We start from the raw sequence: 23364 nt of genomic DNA, 5'->3' as shown, positions 1-23364 counted from the left end.
GGGCCTCTATACTCCAAGTAGCACGTTTGGCTCGTACTAATCGCGACGATGTGCCAGCCGTGGATGCGCTGCGTGCAGCGATGCAATTCTCTCAAACTACTTTGCTACTTACAATTTCAGCATTTGCAGACATTACCTTACTGATAACCACTTGTCATTTCCTTCTGCTCCTCGTTGGATTCGACACTCTTACTTATCGAAAAGAGCTACAATTGACCCCCTATACTTTTGGGTCATCATTAGGTTGGGCATCTTCATGAAACTTCAGCGATGTTGTGGTACAACAATTCTTCAATTGGTGTCACTATATTCATATAAGCTAAATCTTGAATGTAGCTTCACTAATTAGAGATCATATGCATTGATCCATCTACTTGATAATGTTGCACATCATTGAGTTTCAAATCACTACAATCATCGTAAGATATCAAATGTGTTGCCTCGAAAGCATGCATTGCTCCTCAATTTTCATAAAGATTAAAAATTCTTGATTTACCGAGAAGTTATGCTGAAGCTCTGCATATACTGACCATCGCACCACCAGGGCATATGGTTCAAAAACTTTCTTGAGCGTGGTCGAGTGGGTTATCTCTTCGCACTTGCATTTACCAGCGCCTGCAATATACAAATTTCAATATGAACAGTTTAGAATTGTGAAATGCATCATATCTATTGAACCATATAGATTTTGAACTACTTTTTGCATACCGGATTGATGAATTTGTTGGTGCTCAAATCCTGGATGCATCCCAAACCTATTTCGCAGTATGATGAATTGAGCAACGAAGGATTTGCCTCATACATTTTAGAGTCGTAACTTAGCTTTTGCATTGTATGCATGTCTCTTTAGCCTTGTGGTATTTTTATTCGGGTACTGCCTATGTGGTACTGGAAATAATATAAGTTCGTCTGGAAAAGATAGATTGAATTTATAGTCATTTCTTGCATTAGCTCTTTCGCTCCACCCGCATTTAAAGGAAGTTAATTATAATACATAGCAAACTCAGCAATACAATTCATATATATATATTAGGCTTGTGTTATTGTCGGTTTGTACAAGAAAACTTTCTTGATTGTTGTCATTGCTCGCTAGGTAATTCATATTTTCATAGACATTATACATTAATCATGAGATTCTATATCCAGAAAATTTGGTAAAATTACATATGCCCGGTCTTTTACCCATTGTGCCATCACAAAAATAGGGAATCGTCGACAATAGGTTCTGCACCTTCTTGGATTTTTTTAGCATTGCTCGTGTACACTCATTCTTAAATTGCAGTAACTAGTACCTAGAATATGAGAAACTAATTTCTTGAACATAGCTTCACTAATATGAGAGCCTACGCATCGATACATCCTCGGTAATGTCATAATCTAGTAGGGAAACATTGGAATGCTTGGCTGCACCTGGTTCGTAGGTTGATGGAGGTTCACCTATCGGATCAACCCAATACAATTCACTGGAAGTTAACTACGAATGAAATATTCTCAGTGAAAACCATGCATTTGGACCTAATTGATTCCGGCCCATTGTCGAGATCGTTGCATATTTGGAAGATTAAAGTTCCGCTTCATATTAAATTTTTTATGTGGTTTCTCCATAAAAAAGTCATTCCAACCAAAAATAACTTGGCAAAATGGAATTGGGTTGGCAATTCTAGGTGTTGTTTTTGTGATCAAAATGAAACGGGTAAACACTTCTTTCTCGAATGTCCTCTAGCAAAATTATTATGGCGATCAATTCATATAGCTTTGAACGTTCAACACTGAAGGAGCATAAATACGTTATTTGGGATGTGGCTTAATGGAGTGGATGTACACTTAGCTAAACATATTCGGATAGGAGTATGTGCACTACTCTGGGCTATATGAAACACTAGAAATGATATGATTTTTAATGGGACACAGTTCACCAATTTTTTGCAGGTTATCTACAGAGCTACAACTTGGATCCGTATGTGGTCCTTACTCACTCATGTGGACTTCAGGGAGCTTATGGTTATTGGGTGCAACCGTTGGGAGACGGTAGCACGGGCTATCTTCAGCCGATTTGGGTGGCGAGCTAATAACAGGTTAGGTGTGTAGGCATCGTAGCTTGTTGTTTTATCGCCGGATGTGGCATTTTTCAGTTCTTTATCACCGGTTGTGGTGTTTTTCAGATTTTATTTTGAATTCTGCTCATTTTATGAGCTTCTTTAGACCTCATGACTTGGTTACGTTTTTATTTAATAATATGGTTGCATGCATCGATTGATGCAGAGGCCGGGGGTGATCCTTCATTTCAAAAAAAAGAGGTTTATGCTCTAGCTATCCCAAAAAAGAGGTTCGACCACGGAAATACTGTCTCGTTTTTGCAAATAACAACCAGGAATACTTGTCCATCTCAGCATACTGTGGTAATTCATTGCACCGGTGCAAGGTTCATGACAACTTAGGGCTCAATTTATATATGATTTTTGAGGATTCAATAGTACCATAGGAAATATTCCTTGACGTGTGTTTGGTTTGTAGGAATGAAGACTGGACGATTTTTTTCCTTTGGATTAATTTGTGTACAATTAGACGGGAAGGCTTAATTAAGAACACGATAGGTGGTGCACGCATACGTGCATACCAGGCAAAGTCAGCGGCAGAACGTGTAAAAAGTAGAGTTGGCTGCGTTAAGCGTGTTGCCTCCTGGCAGGGACGCTTTCGTGTTTATATAGGCAAAACGATTACAAGATATGGCGCAGGTGGTTGGTTGGTTATCAACTTGTCCTCTACTCCAAGCTATATATGAGATAGAGTATATCTTATCCAACAATTTGCGCCTCAATTCCAACGAATACAACTACGTTACAATGTCACGATGCAACTACGGTCCTACACTTTTAACATCCTCCCTCAATCTTAACGTATCAAGGTTCAGATTGCGCTTGAAGGCCTGTAGTTGCTTAACTTGTAACGGTTTTGTGAACCCATCTGCAACTTGATCTCCTATTGAAATGAAGTGAATATCTAGCAACTTTTGTACAGCTCTCTCTCGTACAAAATGGTAATCAATCTCTATGTGTTTCGTTCTTGCATGAAACACTGGATTTGCAGACAAATATGTTGCTCCAAGATTGTCACACCGTAAGCATGACACACTTATTCTTCCAATGCCAAGTTCATCAAGTAAAGTTTCAATCCACATTACCTCAGCTGCTGCATTTGCTAAAGATTTATATTCTGCCTCAGTACTCGAGCGTGACACTGTGGCTTGCTTCTTTGCACTCCAGGATATGAGATTCGACCCAAGAAAGATTGCAAATCCCCATGTGGATCTTCTATCATCAGGACATCCAGCCCAGTCTGCATCAGAAAATGTACTTACTGTGGTTGAAGAAGATTTACACAATTTCAACCTTGTATTTGCACTCCCTTCAAGATACCTCAATATCCTCTTTACAGTTGTCCAATGTACAGAGGTAGGAGCATGTAAAAATTGACAGACTTTATTAACAGCAAAGGATATATCAGGTCTTGTTAGTGTCAAGTACTGGAGATCACCAACTATACTTCTGTACTTAGTTCCTTCTTCTAGGCTTAGTAATTCTCCTTCATATAATGACAACTTATTAGTGATAGCCATAGGTGTACTGGAGGGTTTGCAATCCTTCATACCTACACGTCTAATTACATCTTTGGCATATTTTTTCTTGAGTTAGCATAATACCATCATGCAACTTTTTTACCTCAATACCTAGGAATTAGTGTAACTCTCCTAGATCTTTAAGAGCAAATTCATTTTTCAAATTTGATAGTAATGATGTGGTAGCTTCCTGTGAAGAGCTGGCAACAATTATGTCATCAACATAAATTAACATAAATATAATCACCTTCCCTTTCTTGAAGAAGAAAAGAGAAGTGTCACCCCTTGAAGGCTTGAAACCAAGTTGCTGAAGCTTTGCACTTAATCTTGAATACCAGACTCTAGGTGCCTGCTTTAGGCCATATAAGGCCTTGTCCAACTTGCACACATGATGTGGCTTTGAACCATTTTCAAACCCAGGTGGTTGTCTTATATAGACCTCCTCCTCGAGAACGCCATGTAAGAACGCATTTTGAACATCCAATTGGCGAAGACTCCATCCCCTAGAGACAGCAATAGACAGAACAAGTTTAATAGTAGCAGCTTTCACTACGGGACTAAAAGTATCCTCATAATCAATACCATAGCGTTGTTTGAAGCCCTTAGCTACTAATATAGCCTTATATCTATATATTGTGCCATCAGGTCTCTTTTTAATTTTATATACCCATTTACAATCAATAACATTCCTCCCTTTCTTAGGAGGAACCAAACGCCAAGTTTGGTTTTTCGTAAGTGCATAATACTCTACATTCATGGCATTTTTCCAATTATCATTGCCCAGAGCTTCGGTCAAAGTTTGAGGCTCACCAGTAGCAGCAAAATTTGCAAATTTAAAGTGTTTATCATACCTGAGTGTCCCACCTTTGTAAACTGTGGGTTTTGAAATACCTCGTTGTGCTCATGTAGTCATCCGAGGAGGTGTGCTGGAGCGTACGGGTTCGGTGGCCGCAGAAGATCCCGATCCCGCCACAGCAGAACCAACCTCGTCTGTCGCGCGGTCGGACGATGTTGGATCGCGCGCTGGTGGATCAGGAGAATCCAGCCTTGACGAGTCAGCGGGCGCCACGTGACCACGGGCCAGCGCGCGGTCGCGCACGCCATCATTGCGCCATGCAGCGGGGGACAGGCGACCAGGTTCAGGCCCACCCGCCTCGTGACGACTGGGGCGCGGAGACAGAGAGGGAGCCGGCCCACCTGACCGGCCTGGAGACCCGGGCCAGGCGTCACCTGGGGAGTGGATGTTCCCGGATTCTGGCGGGGGTGGCATCAGAGGATCCGCCTGGGGCGTCAGAGGATCCGCCTGGGGATCTGTTCCCGCGTCAGCTCCAGAATCGGCGCGACCAGGCGAATCTGCTTCGTGTCCGCCGCCAGATGTTTCCTGCTGCTGTTGCATAAAATCACAAGCATTTGGAGTGCAGTTTTTTCACCGCTATCTCCGTCAGAAGTAGGACTATGTAACAAATGATCATCAGCATACTGTTCGTCCCCATGACCGGTTGGGTTTAGTAGCTCCGGATTCAAAAGAAAAATTTCTGCCTGAAGCCGTGCACTGGCATTTGGGTGTAGTGTAGCGAAGGGAAAAACATTTTCATCGAAAATAACATCCCTGGAGATATACACTCATCCTGTTGAAATATCAAGGCACTTAAAACCTTTGTGAAGATTGCTATATCCAAGAAAATGCATTGTTTGAAACGGAACTGAAGTTTGTGCTTGTTATAGGGTCGAGGGTTAGGCCAACAAGCACACCCAAATATTCTAAGTGAGGAGTAATTGGGTTTTTCATAGAACAATCGCTCGAGAGGGGTCTCAAGCTTGATAACTTTGCTAGGAAGGCGATTGATCAAATAAGTAGCAGCAATAAACGCCTCGTCCCAAAATTTTAAGGGCATAGAGGCTTGGGCAAGAAGGGACAAGCCCACTTCGACTATATGTTGATGTTTTCTCTCTGCTGATCCGTTCTGTTGATGTGCATGGGGACAAGATACATGATGAGATATTCCTATCTTGGTGAAGAAGGAGTTGAGTTTTTCATACTCCCCTCCCCAATCTGTCTGAAGAGCAAGAATTTTGCGATTAAACTGTCGTTCAACAAGATGCTGAAAGTCATGAAATTTTTGAAAAACTTCAGACTTGTGTTTGATCAAATAGATCCACGTGAATTTACTGAAGTCATCGATAAAACTCACATAATATTTCTTTCTGCCTACTGTTTCAGCAGCAGGTCCCCAAACAACAGAGAAAATAAGTTCTAAAGGAAACTTGGATTCACTTATTGATTTTGGATAAGGCAACTGGTGACTTTCTCCCTTTTGACAGGCGTCACAAACAGAATCACTACTGGAAAAACTAGCACAAGGGAGTTTATTCTGACTAAGAATTCTCCTGACAATGAGAGGAGATGGATGACCTAAACGTCGGTGCCATCTATCCGAAGATATCTTGGTGGCACTGAGCATCTACTTCTGGATGTTGGATCCCTTGTGCTTGACGGGGTATAGACCACATCTACCCCTGCCTCGAAGAAGAACCTTCCTCGTTCCCCGCTCCTTAACAAGAAAAGAATGAGGATGAATTTCACAGAATGTATCATTGTCAAGCGCAAGACGACTAGCAGAGATTAGGCTCTTGCTAGCTTCCGGAACATGAAGAATGTTATTTAGGTAGAGATCACGATCAGGGGTACAAATAGCTAAGTGACCAATATGTTCTATAGCCATACCTAACCCACTAGCTGTGTGGATTTGCTCGTTCCCGGTGTAGCGCTCGCGAACAGTCGGCTTCTCAAGGTCTCCCGTGATGTGATCGGTGGCGCCGCTGTCGAGGTACCAGTTGGTGTCCACCCCACACTGAGGTGCTGCCAGGTTCGCCGTCCTCTCTTCTCCTCCTTGGTAGGCTTCATCATAGCGCTTCCAGCACTTCCACGCTGGATGGCCCAGTTTGCCACAGATCTGGCACTGGATCCTAGGTGCAGGGGCATTGTTGTTGTAGTTGCCCCCGCCACCATTGTTGTTGTAGTGGCCGCCTCCTCCTTGTCCATCACGGCCGCCAGGCTTGATGTAGAGGTGACCACGGTCACCACTGTTGTTGTCGTTGCCGCCGCGGCCACGGCCACGGTCACCACCGCGCCCGTGGCCTCTGGTGGCAGCGTTCGCGGAAGACTGCGACACTCCGCCGCGAAGCTTCATCCTCGTCTCAAAGCTGATGAGCTGAGAGAACAGCTCCGGCACGGTGATCGGCTCCACTCTGGAGCACATAGCAGAGACCACCGGATCAAATTCCTCGTCCAGGCCAGCGAGGATGTGAGAGATGATGTCATCATCGTCGATCTTCTTCCTTGCAGCGATGAGTTCATCGCACAGAGACTTAACTTTCCCGACATAGTCGGTGATAGAGGATTCCCCTTCTGCAGATTGGCGAGGGCGATGCGCACGTTGACAGTCTGGGCACGGGTGTGAGACGTAAGCATCTCTGCAATCGTGTTCCGGAGCTCCGCCGACGTATGACAGGTAGCGACCTGGACGACCATCTCACGGGGCAGAGTTGTCAGAAAGTAAGAAAAGACTTGCTGATCTTGAGCGTACCAGGTCTGGAACTCTGGTTGGGCTTCTTCGTCTTGGTTTTGCCATCGGATGTGGCTTCTTCAAGGTGCATGGGTGGCACCTGGTGATCGAGGTCGAGGTACTGCTCCATGCGGGCACCTCTGATCGCCGACAGAACCGTCGCCCGTCATAGGGCTTGGTTGTTCTTGCGGAGCTTCTCGGAGACGGCGTGCACAAACGGAGAGGATGGGAAGGAGTTTGAAGGTGTCGCCATGGATGATCTCGAGAAGTGCTCTGATGACCATGTAAAAACTAGAGTTGGCTGCGTTAAGCGTGTTGCCTCCTGGCAGGGACGCCTTCGTGTTTATATAGGCAAAGCGATTACAAGATATGGCGCAGGTGGTTGATTGGTTATCAACTTGTCCTCTACTCCAAGCTATACATGAAATAGAGTATATCCTACCCAACAACCTGCGCCTCAGTTCCAACGAATACAACTATGTTACAATGTCACGATGCAACTACGGTCCTACACTTTTAACAGAACGGTCACATCAATTACATGTGGGAACACAGTCTCGAGGCAGACCGTGTCATTGGGATGCGGTAGTCCTCCGTCACAGCGGTATGGTCTGGCTTTTGCCTCCCAACGCGTGATATTGGTCCAGTTATCAGTACTAGTAGCATAAAGGACACGATACGTGATGATTCCAAAGTGGTTATCCCTGCTGCAGTCAGATGGTCTAATGCAGGGATTGAGGGAGGCGATATTAAAGTTCCTGATACCTCTCGTTCCCATACATTTGAGATTGCCAACCGTAATGCCGGGAAACCAAGCAAGTCGTAAGCAAAGTAAACACAGGGAAGAAGGAAAGCAGGAAGGCATGCCATCCGAGCTTTCGTATTTATCTCCTCTTCCGTTTGAGCTAAGCTATTGTCGAAAGATACATGTCAGTTCTACACATGGGATGGGAGGCTCCAGCTTTCAATGCAAACTTATGACGGTACTGCCATACATGTCAAGCATAAACTTGGTGTCAATTGCTGTTGTATGTACGTTTTACAAATTACTGTGTGATGCTTATATTGGTTTTCCACACAACAAAGATCAGGGAACGCCACGCATTTGCATGCGGATTCCGGAAGAAAATGAGTTAACCATCAGCTCAGAAGGATTAGACTGTGTTTGACATTGCAGTGGATTACTCCCTTCGTTTTTTCTAGTTTACATATAAGATTTGATCAAAGTCAAACTTTGTAAAGTTTAACTAACTTTATAGAAAAAAATTATCAACATCTACAATAAAAGAGTTATATGTTATGACAATTAATTTCATCATGCATCTAATAATATTGATTTCATAATGTGAATGTTGATATCTTTTCCTACAAAGCTAGTGAAATTTTACAAAGTTTGACTTTGACCAAATCTTATATGCAAACTACAAAGAAACGGAGGAAGCATCATAATCCCATGTGCTTAACATGTTTCTGCCTGTGCATTTTTGGGACTAATTTTCCATCGCAGATTATCTATAGATGTATATAATAAAAAGTAGCTCGAGACAATGTCGTCGATGGTCGAGGACAAGGTTTAGGTTGGTCGAGGACAAGGTTTAGGTTGGTCCCTCGAGACAATGTCGTCGATGTCCCTCCTTCGCCGGTCATCACATGTTGCCATCATCCACTAGCCTCTGCCCGCGACCTGCGTGAAGGAACAACACATTGTGACGACTAAAGGGAACGTATGGGAAGAGAGTAATAGACGAGGGAGGGAGAACATGGCTCTTGATCCTTTCTTAGGGCCCGAGATTTCTTTTCTAGAAATGTGAGAGTAGAAAGAGGGGTACTCAGGAGGGCTTACCGATCGAAGAAAGGAAGAGGGCAAACCAAAGGTGCTGGAACTGAAAGTCTCTGGATACTCATTCCCTTTGGGCGCCCCCTGCCCCTCCTTTATGTACAACACAACGCACTGCAGTTTAGACTGGGTTTTTCTTGGTTAATAACGCTAGCCACCGGTGCCACCCATGAATCTTTGCAAGTGTCGGCTACATCTACCATCAAACCGTCACCGGAACCATCCATATATTTATTCTCAAAACTGTAATTCTGCTCGTTTTGCGATTGCTTGCCGGAATAATATTCGTAATTCATTATCAGGTTGACTCTGCTTCGTTTTCTATTTTTATTTTGAGTTAGTAACCTTAGGGAGATGGCTTACTGATTTGCTATCGCAATGTCTCAGTTTCGTCACCGCTGTCCACCAAATCAACGCCCCTTGTCAGAAGATCTCGACATCGATAGTGCTATCAAAAGACATGATCGTTGCAATCGTCCATGTTGGTACTACCAGAGCATTTAGCGTGCAAGCCACAATGTATGGTTACGGTTAACCGTTGAAGTGAACATATCTTCTTGGGTTTGACATATGGGCCGGGGTGGAGCGTGTGAAGTGAACGCCGACATCGTTTGATCTGCTTCTGTAGTATGTCGCCACATCTGTTCAGTCTTTTGTAAAGGTCTGCATTCCTGAAGCATGTGAATTTCAAATGCTTGGTTGTTGTCCCTGGGACGAAGCATTTGGGTCATGTGTTTTTTGAAAGATCCAGCAATCGCTGGCTTTTCATATCATTAGCAAAAAGCAGTGGGAAAACAAAGGTGTGTTGGAAGGTCCTAAGACCAGTACAGAAAAGATTACAACAAGCTCAGCTTCGGTCTAGGCTTTGCTGACCGAAAAAGTGGAAAAAAAAAACAATGGCCTATATCTCATGGCGGATCCCAGAAGGGTCTCTCCAAGCATGCTGCGCCCGCCTGCCGCCAAAGATGCACTGAATTTTCGATGGCCTTGGCGATGTCCCTTGCAGCCGGCTGCTTGCCTCTGAAAATGCAGCTGTTCCGCTCTTTCCATATCTCCCAGCAAGTCAAAAGCATGATCGTGCTGGCGCCCTTCCGTTTGGCTGGCGGGGTCTTGCTGATCATCCGTTGCATGATCGCTGTAGAGTTGAAATTTTGCCATGAGTGATGTGGAGCTAGCTGCCGGCATCCTTCTCTTGATCCCATCAAGCCCCAGACCTCAAGCGTTGTTTGGCATGACCAGAACAAGTGGTGGGTCGACTCCAGGTTGCGGACACAAAACTGGCAGAAATAGTTGTTTGGCCAACCACGCCGCTGGAGACGATCATTTGTCCAGAGGCGATCTTTCAGTAACAGCCAAGCGAAGAATTTGATGTTTCCTGGTGCCCATGTTTTCCAAACGAGCTCATCCAAAGCTGATAGGATCCGTCCCTGGAACTGCATGGCATATGCTGACTTTGATGTGTATTTGCCTGTTTCCTCGTGGTTCCATCGGATTGTATCCCTCTCTCCCTCTCGGAGCTCCGGGGCAGCGGCGATGATCAAGCGGTTGAGCTGGATGAACTGCTGCAGCAGCGGCTGCGTGTCTCCATGTCTCAGGTCTTCAATCCAAGTGTCGTTTCTAAGAGCTTCTCGAACTGTCCTGTTTTTGCGCTTGGAGTGGTTGAGGAGGGCTGGGTAGGCAGTGGCCAGCGTGATTGGGCCGATCCAAGAGGAGTGCCAGAACAGGGCTGTTGAACCATCCCCAATTGTTACCGTCGTCGCAGCCGCAAACAGAGCTTTGTCTTCCCCGTTGCATGGTGGTGTCGTGCCCACCCATGGGCGGTCCGGATCAACCCAGGGGATCCAGAGCCATCGCAGTCGCAAGGCACGGCTGAAGCGGTCCAGGTCCGGGATGCCCAGGCCCCCCCTGGAGGTTGGCGCACACACCACGGGCCAGCTTACTTTGCAGCTGGCCCCCGTCAGCTCGTCGTCCTGTTTCCATAGGAACCGGCGTCTGCACTTGTCAATTTCTTTCAGTAGCTTCTTTGGAACTTTTAGTATAGTGAGCGCAAAAGTTGGCATGGCGCTGAGAACACTTCGAACCAGCACTCTCCTACTTGCAATGGGAAGTAGCTTGCCCTTCCAGCCAGCCAACCTGGCTTTGATTCTATCTAGGATGAACTGTAGGTTTGCCAGCCTCAGCCGGGTGATGGTGATTGGGAGCCCAAGGTATGTAGTGGGAAACTGTCCTAGATTGCCTCCAAAATTGTGTAGCACAGTCGGTAGGTCAATATTCTCGTATCTAATGGGGAGGGCCACGATTTTGAAGGGTTTATATGCAGGCCCATTGATTTACCGAAGTCTTGGAGGATGTCTAGGAGTGCATCTACCTCGTGTTGCACTGGGTTGGCAAAGATGACCGCATCGTCAGCGTAGAGGCTAATACGAAGTTTTAGTTCCCTTCCTGGTATAGGCGCAATTAGTTGCCGCTGGGTGGCCTCCCGTAGAATGTGATGCAGGGGGTCGGTCGCTAGGATGAATAGAAACGGCGAAAGGGGGTCGCCTTGTCGCAGTCCTCGACGGTGGAGGATTCGCCGGCCGGGGATGCCATTTAGCAGGAAGGACGATGATGAGGTAGAGAGTAGGAGGGCAATCCAATCTCTCCATCTAGCGCTAAAACCTAGCTTTTGCAGCAGCTCTAATATGTATTCCCATGATACATTGTCGAATGCCTTGGCAATGTCCAGTTTTAGTAGCAGGGCCGGGGTTTTCTTTCTATGGAGTGCCTTGACACAATTCTGGACGTAGAGGAAGCTATCATGGATACACTTGGTCCGGAGAAAGGCCGATTGCGCTGGGGAGACTAGCGTATGGATCACCGTGGCTAGTCGCATTGTGAGCACCTTTGCAATAAGCTTGGCGATGGAGTGGATTAAGCTGATGGGTCGAAAATCCGCAATGGAGGAGGCTCCATCCTTCTTTGGGATCAGGGCCACCAGGGCCGTGTTGATGGATGCAAAATTTGTACCAACTAAGTTGTAGAATTGGCTAAAAGCTGCCATGATGTCGTCCTTGATGACAGTCCAGCAGCTTCTGAAGAAAATGCCCGAGAAGCCATCCGGTCCTGGTGCACGCTCAGCTGGAGAGGATTTGATCGCGAGCCATACTTCTTCTTCGGTGAAAGGGTTATCTAGGCCACCCCCTTGCAGGTGAGGTAGGTCGAGGGAGTTCTAGTGGATGGTGGTGTCTCGACGGGCCGGCGTCCCCAGCAGGGAGTTAAAATGATAATAGATCAGTGCTTCCTTATCCTCCTGAGATGTGGTCACACCTGTAGGTCCATGTAGGGTGTGGATGAACTTCTTCCTATTTCTAGAGTTGATCTTTGCCTGAAAGAAGGCGGCCGGGGCATCTCCGGCGCGCAGCCATGTAACTCGGGAGGCTTGTCGTTTTCTAGCCCTCTCGATTGCGGCTAGCCCTAGAATGCCTTCCATATCTGAGAGCGCCCTTTTTTCTTGTGCTACATCAAGGCGCAGTACGATTTCGGTGGTGAGGTGTAGTTGCATCTTGGCATCGCTGAAAAGTGATTTACTCCAGATCTTTAAGTCTTTGGCCACCCGAGCCATCTTGATGTTCAGCCTGGCGAAAGCGCAGCGCGCCGGCGTGGGGCGATTCCATGCCCGCTCTAGGTTTCATGGAAATGTGGATGCTTGGGCCAGAACGCTTCAAATCTGAACCGGGCTGGCTGTCGAGGGGCTGTAGTTGGTGCCAGGAGTAGGGGGCAGTGATCGGAGCAAGATGTGGAGGCTGCGTGGAGGAGGTAGGTCGGGAACAGGCTCTCCCAGGCGATGGTGCAGTAGAATTTATCTATGCTAACTAGTGTCGGGACTCGTCGCTCGTTACTCCAAGTGAAACGACGATTTTTGCATTTGATTTCACGCAAACCAGCTGCATCTATGGCTGCTCTGAACTTTCCCATGATCCGGCGATTTATGTTAATGTTGCTTTTATCCCTAGCCTCGTAGATGATATTGAAATCGCCATTGATCAACCACGCTTCGCCAGGTGGGGGCGCAACGCTTGCAAGCTCGGCAAGGAAGTCATCCTTCCGTACTTCATCAGCAGGCCCATAGACCATGGTCAGCCAGTAGGAAGTCGCGGAATTTGCAAGCGTTACTCTGGCGGTGATTGAGAATTGCCCTATAGCTTGAGATTGGACGGAGACAAGAGTGGAGTTCCAGAAGATTGCAATCCCTCCACGCGTCCCCATCGCTGGGAGGATGACACAATCGTCAAGCCTTGCACCTCCTACCTCTCTAGCTAGGGCCGCCAACCAGCAATCTATCTTAGTCTCCTGAAGGCACATGATTGCAAGCTTGTGTGTGTTGGCAGTGTCGCAAATGACTGCACGGCGCGCCGGTGTGTTTAGGCCTCGGACATTCCAGCTCATGACGGGGCAGTTAGTGTCAATCATGGGTAAACCAATAGACACTCATCATGCTAACTACAGAGAGGCGGAACCGGCCATTTTGTCGACGACTGTCACTCGTTGAAAGGAAATACAGGTACACATCTGGACTGTCCTGGGGTTGCCGACGGCCACCAATAGGCCCAAAACCCCGCCGGCAAACAACTATCCTCCTACCCACTCTACGGTTACAGCAATCTTGACACATGAAGGAACCTACGCTACTCCAGCACCATGTTGGTCGTCGTCGACGGGGAGAGCTGCGGGAGGCAACTAACATGGGGTAACAGAGGGCCCCGGGGCCTCATCTACGTGGTCGTTGACGCCGGCGATTGCCTTGAGCGCTCTGGGGTCGAGGCAGGTGAGCTTCGCTATGGCAGCAATGTCGGAGTCCGTCAGCGGTTCGTCGAAGCGGCGAATGAGGGCCTCCGCTGCCTGGGTCGTCATCTTCTCCTTTGGGCCAAGGATCCCAAGCCCGTGCACCTGACGCAGCGTTGCCCTCTGGGAGACTGGCACTGGTGATGGATTGCTGGCTTGCCTGAGGCTCTGTCGAGTTGGCTTGGGCACTACCCTGGTCTTGAGGGGTGTCTTGTCTCTGACCGGCTGCCAGCCGGTCACTGCTAGGGAGAGAGCAGGCCCCAGGTCCAGGGAGCCGCTGCTGTCCCCCCTTCATCAGCGTCGAAAGCGAGTGGCTTGGCCAGCTTGGCGGCTATCATCTGGTCGATCACCGGAGCATGGGCGTCGGCGCGGGGAGGCGGGGGAGGCAGGGTGTCTTGGGCGCCCTCGAAGAACTCGGCCACCGGGTCTGCGCCAGGGGCCGGTGCAGTGCGCTTGGCGAGCTGGCGAGGCGGGGCAAGGAGGGAGACGCCGCTGCTCGTGCCTTCACCGTCGTGGAGTCGCCTGCTCGGCGCGGTCTCCTTTCCCTTTGGCTTTGATGGGCGCGTCGAAGCCGCGCGCGTTGCCGGTTCCTTGCTCTTGCCGGGGACGTGGGGCAGAGTCTTGTCGCTGCACATGTGTCTTCCGCGTGACGCACCTTGCCGATGGCGGGAGATCGGGGTCCGGCTGCGCTGCCGTTCCTTGGCCGGGGGGGAGCAGTTGCCCGTCCCAGGCCGAGGAGGGTGTCCTTCCAGGTGTGTCGCTGGTATCTTTGGTCGTCGCCGTCGCGGTCGCGCCCCCCACCGCCCGAGGGCATGCCCCGGCAGCCCGTGGAGGCCACGCGAGGCTGCGGGCGCATGGTAGGCGCAGGCGCCATCGCCGGCCTGCCGTCCTCCACCCGCACAGTCCACACGCCCGGCTCGGTGCGGGGGTAGGGGCGCTCGTCGGGCTCGTCGTCTTCCGAGGGGATGCCACTCTGCGGGGAGCGCGAGGATCGCGGCGAGAGTGGTGTCCAGTCCTCGACACGGTCCAAATGAAGGAGCAAGTCAAACTGCAGCAGCTCAGGCGGAGGAGCCACCGCGCGGCTCGGAGGGGAGTGGCCCAGCATCTCGTCGATGCGGCCCGCCCCCTGGCGTGCTTCCAAATGGTGCGTCTAGTGGGGATATGGGCAGTGTCCCAGCACCAGACCCAACATGCGAAGAGCTTGGTGTCGACGCGCTCGTGCGTCCGGCTGTCCAAGCGATCGACGATCACCTTGTCACCAATGGCTTCCCCCGCCCCCTCAAGCGTCCAGAGGTTCATGGGGAGCTTCTCGATGACCACACGCACATGCAGCATCCACTTGAGGCGGACAGCATGTGCGTCCTCTCGCGAGGGCTCAAGCAGGAAGGGCACGCCATCCACCGACAGCGAGCCCTGCCGCACAGCGAGATCCTTGTGCGCCGGCATGGTGAAGAAGACGAAGAAGTCCTCGGGGTCATGGTTGGTGACGCGCAGAAGGTGCGGTGGGATCTTGAACTCCTTCTCGAGCGCGCGGCCGATGGACAGCGGACTGGCGGCATGCGCCGTGGTGCCCACCGCCGTGACGACCACGGCATGCTGGAGGAGCAGGAACGTCTGGTGCTCGATGGCTGGCGAGGACGCGATGACCTTGTGGCTGTTGCGGGGGCGGCGGTTGTGGTCGATGAGGGGTGCAGGCTCCATGGCGAGGCGCTCGTCGACCGGACAGGCCGGGCGCAGGGTCGGGGACGGCAGGAAGATCAGGCGCTCGCGGACCGGCCGGTTCTGGGCGCACGGACGCACGCCCTGCTTGCGCGCAGCCTTGTTGCGGGGATTTTCAGGGCAGTCACGGCCGTAGTGGCCTTGGAGTTTGCAGATAATGCAGCGCAATGGGTCGCGGCAGTCAATTCTACGATGTTCAGAAGTAAGGCAGCGGAAGCAGAGGCCTTTGAATCTACTAAAGAAGGCCTCCCTGCCCTTTGAGGAGAGCCGACCGGGGATGGAGCGTCGGCGTCGGTGGCTCTAGAGCTGGCTGGAGCCCATCAGATCTCTACTGGCCCTCCTGTTTTTGCGGGATTGATGGAGCGTCCAGCCCTCTTCAATATCGTCGCTGGCCGGAAATGGCAAGGAGGAATCACGTACCACAATGGACTTGAGACGGGGGCGCTCAGGCGGGGGTGGCGCGTCCCCGTCCTCCGGTCCGAAGCCAGCCTCGGGGTCGCAGGCGCCAGATCCGCGAGGGGAGCGGGGAGGGCTCCTCGGACCGCGCGGCGAAGGGGGGGACGGGGTCGCCGGCACCTGGGACGGACCGCTGGTCGGGGAATGGATCTCCCCCTTTTCTGGAGAGCTCCATTCAAAGCTTCCCGCAGGCGAAGCTGGATCCCGCATCGGGGTGGAGCAGCGCAGTAATGGCGCCTCGGATTTTCCATTTGGGTCATGTGATCAAGGTTGCGAGTTCCAGAGTATAGACATTATAAACGGGGTAATAACTTGAGTACTGGTTGTTAGATCTGAAGTCCTTTTTTTTGTTCCAGTGATGGTGCTTGCACATTGGTCATTCTTTAGAGCTTGCTTTCTTGTGACGGACATAGTTCATCAGGCATATTAGTCTTGTATTAGTAAGCTTATTTTGTATTGCTAACTGCTAGTAGTTAGCAGAAGCCAATTCATGTGCCATCAATTTTACAAACAATTATCTAAAAATGCACAATAGTTAATAAATGTTTATATTTACATATCCAAAACATGATAAATGGGATAATAACTTGGATACATGATTGATTAGTTCTGAAGTTTCTTTTGTGAGGTGATGGTGAATGTACGTTGGTCGTCCTTTAGAGCCTACCTTTCTTATGACCCACATAGTTCGTCAGGCATATTAGCTCACTGTATCAGTGTTCTGAATTATTTTGTATTCTGCTACCCCCTCCGTTCCGAATTACTTGTCGCATGTATGGATGTACCTAGATGTATTTTAGTTCTAAATACATCCATTTCTGCGACGAGTAATTTGGAACGGAGGGAGTACTTACTACTACTCCCTCCGTACCAAAATATATGACGTTAAAATATATTTTGGTACGGAGGGAGTAGTAGTTAGCAGAAGGCAGTTCAATCAATTTCACAAATAATTCTCTGAATTCATGTGTTTATATTTATATATACAGAACTGTTCACAACTGACAAAAAAATGTTTATCATGGTAGTATTCTTGATGCACTCGTGATGTTTCCATGCCATTGATCAGTTGTCCGGTATACAATTCAACTTACGAATATGATATTCATCTCAATTAGATCACAATTTCTTGGAGTTGCGCTTATCTTAACATAAGCCTCAACTATAATGGTTCCATGATATTTACTCTATAATATGGCATTGAAGGCACAGCTTAAAATGTTGCAAAGGGAGGACTAACAGAGGTAGACAACAAAAACGAAGAAAATATGGGCAAGGTTTGGAAGGAAAACCTCCAGATTGGCTAGCAATTACTGTAATTCGCCTGCCTTGACCTCAAATTCCTCTTTGGTAGACAGAATCTTCACACGAACCATGCCTCGCTCCCACTCAGATTTCCCCACCAAAACCAGCCTGCTGGCATTTAACCTCTCTGCATGTTTGAACACCCATTTCAGACGCTTATCTTGCACAAGGTCTACAGATCTGCCATTCTTGCGCAGAGAGGATGCGACACAGGATGCAGGTCCCTGAAGCTCATCATCCAACGGGAAGACAATGTCGTCTATCTGGCGCGACAGATGAGGCAGAAGGCCCTTCTCCTTCAGCAGCTCGACGATAACAGCATCCCCAAACCCAAACCCACAGGCCGGCACATCTTCGCTACCAAATGTTGAAAGCAGCCTATCATACCTCCCGCCACCGCAGATCGCCCTCAGCTCCCCTTGCCTATCAAAAGCCTCGAAAACAATCCCCGTGTAGTATGCAAGACCTCGAACAACCGATGCATCGAAACATAGCCAATCGGCATAGCCATACTGCTCGGCGAAGGAGAAGAGCTTCTTCAGGTCAGCAACAGCCTCAGCACCACCAGAGCCCAGCACCTCTTCGAGCTCAGGCAGTGACTTCAGAGAAAGCACATCGATGATGCCCTGCACAGCTTCAGATGGCAGTCCAGTGGAGATCAATTCCTTCTCAATCTCCTCTCTGCTCATCTTCCCCAGCTTGTCAACAATCACACAGACCGGAGTGAACAGGTGCTGCGGCACGGAGTACATGTCGAGCACCACCTGGAGAACCTTCCGGCTGGACAGCCGGATCCCCACGTCGGAGGACACGACCCCGAGACGCTCGAAGAGGAGCACAATGGCCTGGAGAAGCTCGGCCTCGGCGCGGACGCCGGGCACGCCGAAGACGTCCATGTTCCACTGGTAGTGCTCGCGGCGCCTCCCTCTGGTCATGCGCTCGTAGCGCCAGCACTGGCCGATGGTGAACCACTTGAGCGGGAGGGGCGCCGAGGTGCCTCGCCTGATGACCAGGCGCGCGAGGGACGGGGTGATCTCCGGCCGGAGGACCACGCGGCGGCCGCCCTTGTCCTCGAAGCTGTAGAGCTGCTCCGTGATCTCCTCCCCAGCCTTGCGGACGAAGAGCGCCTCGGACTCGAGCACCGGGAAGTCCACCTCCTCGAACGCCATCAGCCGGGACACCTCCCTGAAGTGGTCGAAGAGCCAGGTGCGCAGGCGCATCTCCTCCGGCGGGAAGTCCCTCGTGCCGCGCGGCGGGTTCAGCTCCACCACCCCCGCCCCCGCCGCCGCGGAGCCATGGCAGCCGTTGGTCGGCTTCGAGGGAGAGGAGGAGGAGGAGGCGCAGAGGAGGCGGCGGCGGCGGGCGGGAATGCGGAGGAGGTGGCGGCGGAGCGCCGCCGACGACATTCTCTCCCAAGGGAAACAAACACAAACGCCCTACAGTAAGAGAGAGGGAGGGATTCGTCTTGCTCCGGCCCACCATTTCGGAATGAGGCCCATGACGAGCCCACTGCTCCTCTCCCCATCCCCTTGCCGTCTCCTCCGCCGCCTCTTCTCCCGCGCCCCTCGCCGCCGGAACCCTACGACACCGCGGCCCCTCGGCCGCCGCCTCCCAGCCTCCATGTCCTCCTCCAGCGCCAGGGCCCCCGACTCCGTCGTCGCAGACGCCGACGCGCTCGCTCGCAAGGTCGCCGCCATCCGCGCCGCCGGCCCAGCTAAGCTGCAGGTTCGCTCCCTCGCCAGTCTCACCGCCTATGTGGCCTCTGTCTATGGATTTGCAATCTGAATAGGTTCTTCCATTGGTGTAGGTGATTTCCGACTTCGACGGCACGCTCACTCGGTACTGGTACGACGGCTCCCGCGGCCAGAGTACGCCCCTCGTTTCTGCTGATTTCTCGTCAGACTTGGGAGCTTAGGACTTCAGAGATTGAATTGTCCTGAGGGCATGTGTGTGTATGTGTGGTCGTAGGTAGCCATGGGCTGCTCAGACAGGGGAATGAAGAGTTCGACGCCAAGAGGGAGGCGTTGTTCGAGCATTACCACCCCATCGAGATCAACCCCGACATCCCGCTGCTGGAGAAGGCCAAGCTCATGGAAGAATGGTGAGTAGCAGTAGTTGGAAGTCTTCCACAGCAAAATGTGGAGCGTGTAAAGTGAACACTGAAAGTGTCTGTTCTGCTTGTCCAATGACATGTTGGATACATGATTGTTTAGTTCTGAAGTCTTTTTTGTCAAGAGGTGGTGCTTGTACATTGGTCGTTCTTTAAAGATAGTTTTCTTGTGACCCACATGGTTTGTCAGTCTAATAGTTTTTTATATCAGCATTGCATATTATTCTATTTAAAGGCGCTGTTCTGAAGTCTTTTTAAAGATAGTTTGTATTCTGCTGCCTCCTCGTAGTTAGCAGACGCCAATTCAAGTGTGATCAGTTTCACAAACAGTTCTCTCAAAGGAAAATGCACATTAATAAATATGTACTTGTGTTTATATATGTGAAACCCATTATAACAGAAATAGTAATGTTTCTTATGGTAGTTTTCTTGATTCGCTTTTGATGTTTTCATGCCATTGATCCTGTTATCCAGTATATGATTTCACTTTCGAATAAAATATGCATTTCAATTAAAGATTCTGTGTATTGTACCTTGGCCCCTGATTTCATTACTTGCTACAGGTGGGGGAAGACTCATGGTCTCCTTATTGAAGGGGGGCTTACACAAAATGCTATAAAGAAATCGGTGGCTGATGCTGCAATTGCTTTTCGAGATGGAGTGGTGGAGCTGTTTGAATTTTTGGAGGTTTTATTTCCTTTCTAATGTTTGCTTAGTGTTCCAGTTTTAGTGACCAAGGGTTTGATGGTGTACTCATTCGGAACATGCATATTTACTTTTGTCCCTGGTTATTTTGGTATGGTTAAGTCCATCGGTAGTTATTTTGTTGTGTTAAGAGAGAGAAAAAATCCCCGTGATGAATTTGTCGAATAGGAAGGCAACAAACATCACTCCCTTTTATAAACCATTTGGATAGCTATTTTGGATTCTTTTGTTGAGTGATTACTTGTATCCACAAGAATGCATGTGCTGAGTGAAAAAAGAACCATAGGCTGCTTTTGGCTGTGCATATGAGCGTGGAATTCATCTTCTCGCGTTTCAGCAAGTTTGACTTCGGATTTGAGAAGTAAAGTAATCATCCTGCTGAAGCTATTAGACACATTCATACAAGCATAAGAGAGCCTAAATTGCGGTTATGTAATTTTCCCTTGGTCTGTTTCTTATCTTTCCCGTCTTCTGTTTATATCATTGGATGGAATCTTTCATATTCTAGGCACACGTTATTTTAGGCAACAAAGAATATGTTGTTTCCTGGAGTTTTCTGGCGCTTATTTCTTTTTTTTTTCTTGCATATATGTTGGTAATGAAGTGATATTATTGGTAGATCAAGTTGGCTTGCCTGAGATCACAACATTTTCGGGAGATATGAAGAATGAACCTCTGTTATGGCTAGTTTAATAAAACCCTGCAACTGTTGCTGTTATGGCTACAATTAAGACATAAGTGTTTGATAAAGCCTTTAAATATAATTTTCAGGCTAGAGATATTCCAGTGCTAGTATTTTCGGCTGGACTTGCAGACATCATTGAGGAGGTAACTTCTAAAAGGAACGAAACCAAATGTTGAACGAACTTCGTTGCAGATGACACGCCTGCTCTACCTTTTAGGTCTTCCGGCAGAAACTCCACCGATCATTCAAGAACATCAAGATTGTGTCCAATAGAATGGTCTTTAATGAAGAGGGTTCTCTTGTAGCATTTAAAGGTGATTTTTAATCCTCAACAAGTGTCTATGATTCGTGGATTGTTTCTACCAAATGTGAATGCAGGATATATGTTCATAATATCCAACTCGTAAAAAATAGTAGTTTCATGCAGTTGTCCTACATTGAACAAATTCTATTTTATGAAAATATGTGACATGTGAAATCTCTAAGATCCAAAAGTACGGTTGTTGGTTTGCTGTTACCTGACTGTCTCATTGGACCTTTGTCTAAAGACCACTCTATATTTGTATTGTGTATCTCCGTTGATATGGATACCCTTTATCACTTTTCCATAAACAATCTTTTCAAACTGATGATAACACTTGTTTACGCCAAGTATGCATTTTTCTTACCTTCTCATTACCTCATAGAATCTAAATAACGTCTAATGCAGGGAAGACAATTCATGTTCTAAACAAAAATGAGCATTCCTTGGACATGGCAGCTCCAGTGCATGACAGTCTGGGGGATCCAAATGGTTCTATTGATGACTATTCATTGGTGAAAAAGAGGACCAACGTGCTGCTACTTGGAGATCACATTGGAGACCTGGGAATGTCTGATGGTTTAAACTACGAGAACAGGATTGCTGCTGGATTCCTGTATGTGAATTTCCATTTTGCTTGCCTTTTGCTTGATTCATTCAAAGAAATTACAATTAAACATATTGAGAATAATCACATAATATTTTTTATTCTGGTTAAGTCTATATTCGATGGATTTGGTCATTTGCAATATATAGAATTTACGTAGAAAATGTGGGGACAACTCCTGCTGATACTGAAATTGATTAGTTATTGCGATGAACCGAGTAAATTACTAAACAATCCAATGGGTCATATACATTTTTTTTCTACTGTATACTCTAGGGGGGGGGGGGGGGGTATTCTAAGCTTATATAGTCCTGACTTTGCTCTACCCATGACGTATTCTAAGCTTATATAATCCTGACTTTGCTCTACCCATGACGTACTTTCCAAAATTCAAGCTGAACTTCTCCCCATATGTCTTTTGACTCTTGTCATATAATATAAGTAGCTTATTTTGTTGGCAGAAGTGTGAGTTAGACGTGTCATCTTCATTAATTTTTTGCAGATTTATATACTTAACAAGCTCTGGACATAAATTGCTGTCTTTTCTTTAAAGTAAAGTTTCTTTGCAGTTGCATCAAAGCTTAGCAATCACAAGAACGCTGATGTTTGTGCTGTACTAGTTTCCTTTTAACCAATGCAAGCCAAAATTTCATCGCGTCACATGGAACTCCATGTGACTAATCAACATTAAATAAACCATTTTAACCAAGGAAACCGTATATTCTTCTTATCAAACTTTGACTGCTAATTTTTGGAAAGCAAGTGCTTTGTTCAAATCTTGTTTAATAACAGGTGTGAGTGACAGGATTCACTTTCCTACAGATTTATGCATCAATTGACAAACGACCGGTTTTGCAGGAATACCAACATTGAGAAATCTCTGAAAGATTACTCCAAGGCATTTGACATTGTTTATCTGGTGAGATATGGTTTAGTACACTGCAATCACTTTAATTATCATGGTTATACACCTTGTTTAGTTCCCAGTTCTCACATCATATGTCTATGGTGATTCAACTCTATGCAGAATGATGCGTCGATGCGGGGAGTTGTTGAGCTTGTGTCTGATCTGTGTCCTTAACCGAGTCATCTTTAGCCGAACCTAGACCCTGAAATCTGGGTTATCTATCTATGCCCGAAACTTGCTAACTTGGTAAACTTGCTTCATGAGAAGCACTTGTACAGCTAGGCAGCAGCCTGTATCAAATGATTATGATGTACCCAATTCCTAGGCATGCCATGGTTTTCTTGTGTGCTCTCTTCTTAGAAATTTGTCACAGGACAAAAGGTCGAAGTCGCTCACAAAATAGTAAATACTACTATGCCAGCTTAACTACAGAAAGATTGTGATTGTGAAGGGGACATTCACATAGTATAAAACTAGGAGAAAAATAACATTATATTCCTTGTCCAACACATGCATTGTGAGCACTAATTGGCCGCCCAGCTCGGTTATGCGTGTCCTGGCTGTTACATCACTCCTGAGCTAATCATATTCTGACCAAGTATGAACGACTATGACAATTTTTCAAATGCACCATTATATTCAGACAAATCAATGGTTTTTCTAGCGGCAAAATTATATTAAAGTCAGCATGTGACGAAATGAGTTACTACAAATTAAAAACTCAGGCCC

The 23364-nt window shown here is 47.8% G+C and overlaps 2 protein-coding genes and 1 pseudogene across 2 annotated transcripts; 1 reads left to right on the top strand and 2 right to left on the bottom strand.

The window, feature by feature from the left end:
* Positions 1 to 6812: 6812 nt before the first annotated feature.
* LOC123109273 (uncharacterized) lies at positions 6813 to 6951 on the bottom strand (annotated as a pseudogene).
* Positions 6952 to 8521: 1570 nt separating this feature from the next.
* Positions 8522 to 18898, bottom strand: LOC123104888 (histidine--tRNA ligase, chloroplastic/mitochondrial). Its single transcript, XM_044526825.1, has 2 exons — positions 17308 to 18898; positions 8522 to 8866 (listed from the first exon to the last, which is right to left on the bottom strand). The coding sequence occupies exon 1, from the start codon at positions 18724 to 18726 to the stop codon at positions 17326 to 17328; it is 1401 nt and encodes a 466-aa protein (XP_044382760.1). The 5' UTR covers positions 18727 to 18898; the 3' UTR covers positions 8522 to 8866; positions 17308 to 17325.
* On the top strand, positions 18777 to 22979 carry LOC123104889 (7-methylguanosine phosphate-specific 5'-nucleotidase A). Its single transcript, XM_044526826.1, has 9 exons — positions 18777 to 19045; positions 19128 to 19188; positions 19289 to 19421; positions 19994 to 20117; positions 20907 to 20963; positions 21038 to 21134; positions 21530 to 21737; positions 22587 to 22647; positions 22756 to 22979. The coding sequence occupies exons 1-9, from the start codon at positions 18809 to 18811 to the stop codon at positions 22807 to 22809; spliced, it is 1032 nt and encodes a 343-aa protein (XP_044382761.1). The 5' UTR covers positions 18777 to 18808; the 3' UTR covers positions 22810 to 22979.
* Positions 22980 to 23364: the final 385 nt, after the last annotated feature.

Source organism: Triticum aestivum, chromosome 5A, assembly GCF_018294505.1.
Source record: "Triticum aestivum cultivar Chinese Spring chromosome 5A, IWGSC CS RefSeq v2.1, whole genome shotgun sequence".
Classification (NCBI taxonomy): Eukaryota; Viridiplantae; Streptophyta; class Magnoliopsida; order Poales; family Poaceae; genus Triticum; species Triticum aestivum.
The sequence above is the reverse complement of the archived record's forward strand: the minus strand, read 5'-3'. Positions and strand labels throughout refer to the sequence as shown.

Bases quoted from the DNA above. Each gene is read 5' to 3' on its own strand.
- LOC123104888 (XM_044526825.1), bottom strand. From the start codon at position 18,726: ATGTCGTCGGCGGCGCTCCGCCGCCACCTCCTCCGCATTCCCGCCCGC.
- LOC123104889 (XM_044526826.1), top strand. From the start codon at position 18,809: ATGAGGCCCATGACGAGCCCACTGCTCCTCTCCCCATCCCCTTGCCGT. The intron at 20,118-20,906 runs GTTTTATTTCCT...TATAATTTTCAG, and splicing joins AGCTGTTTGAATTTTTGGAG to GCTAGAGATATTCCAGTGCT. The intron at 21,738-22,586 runs GTATGTGAATTT...CCGGTTTTGCAG, and splicing joins AGGATTGCTGCTGGATTCCT to GAATACCAACATTGAGAAAT.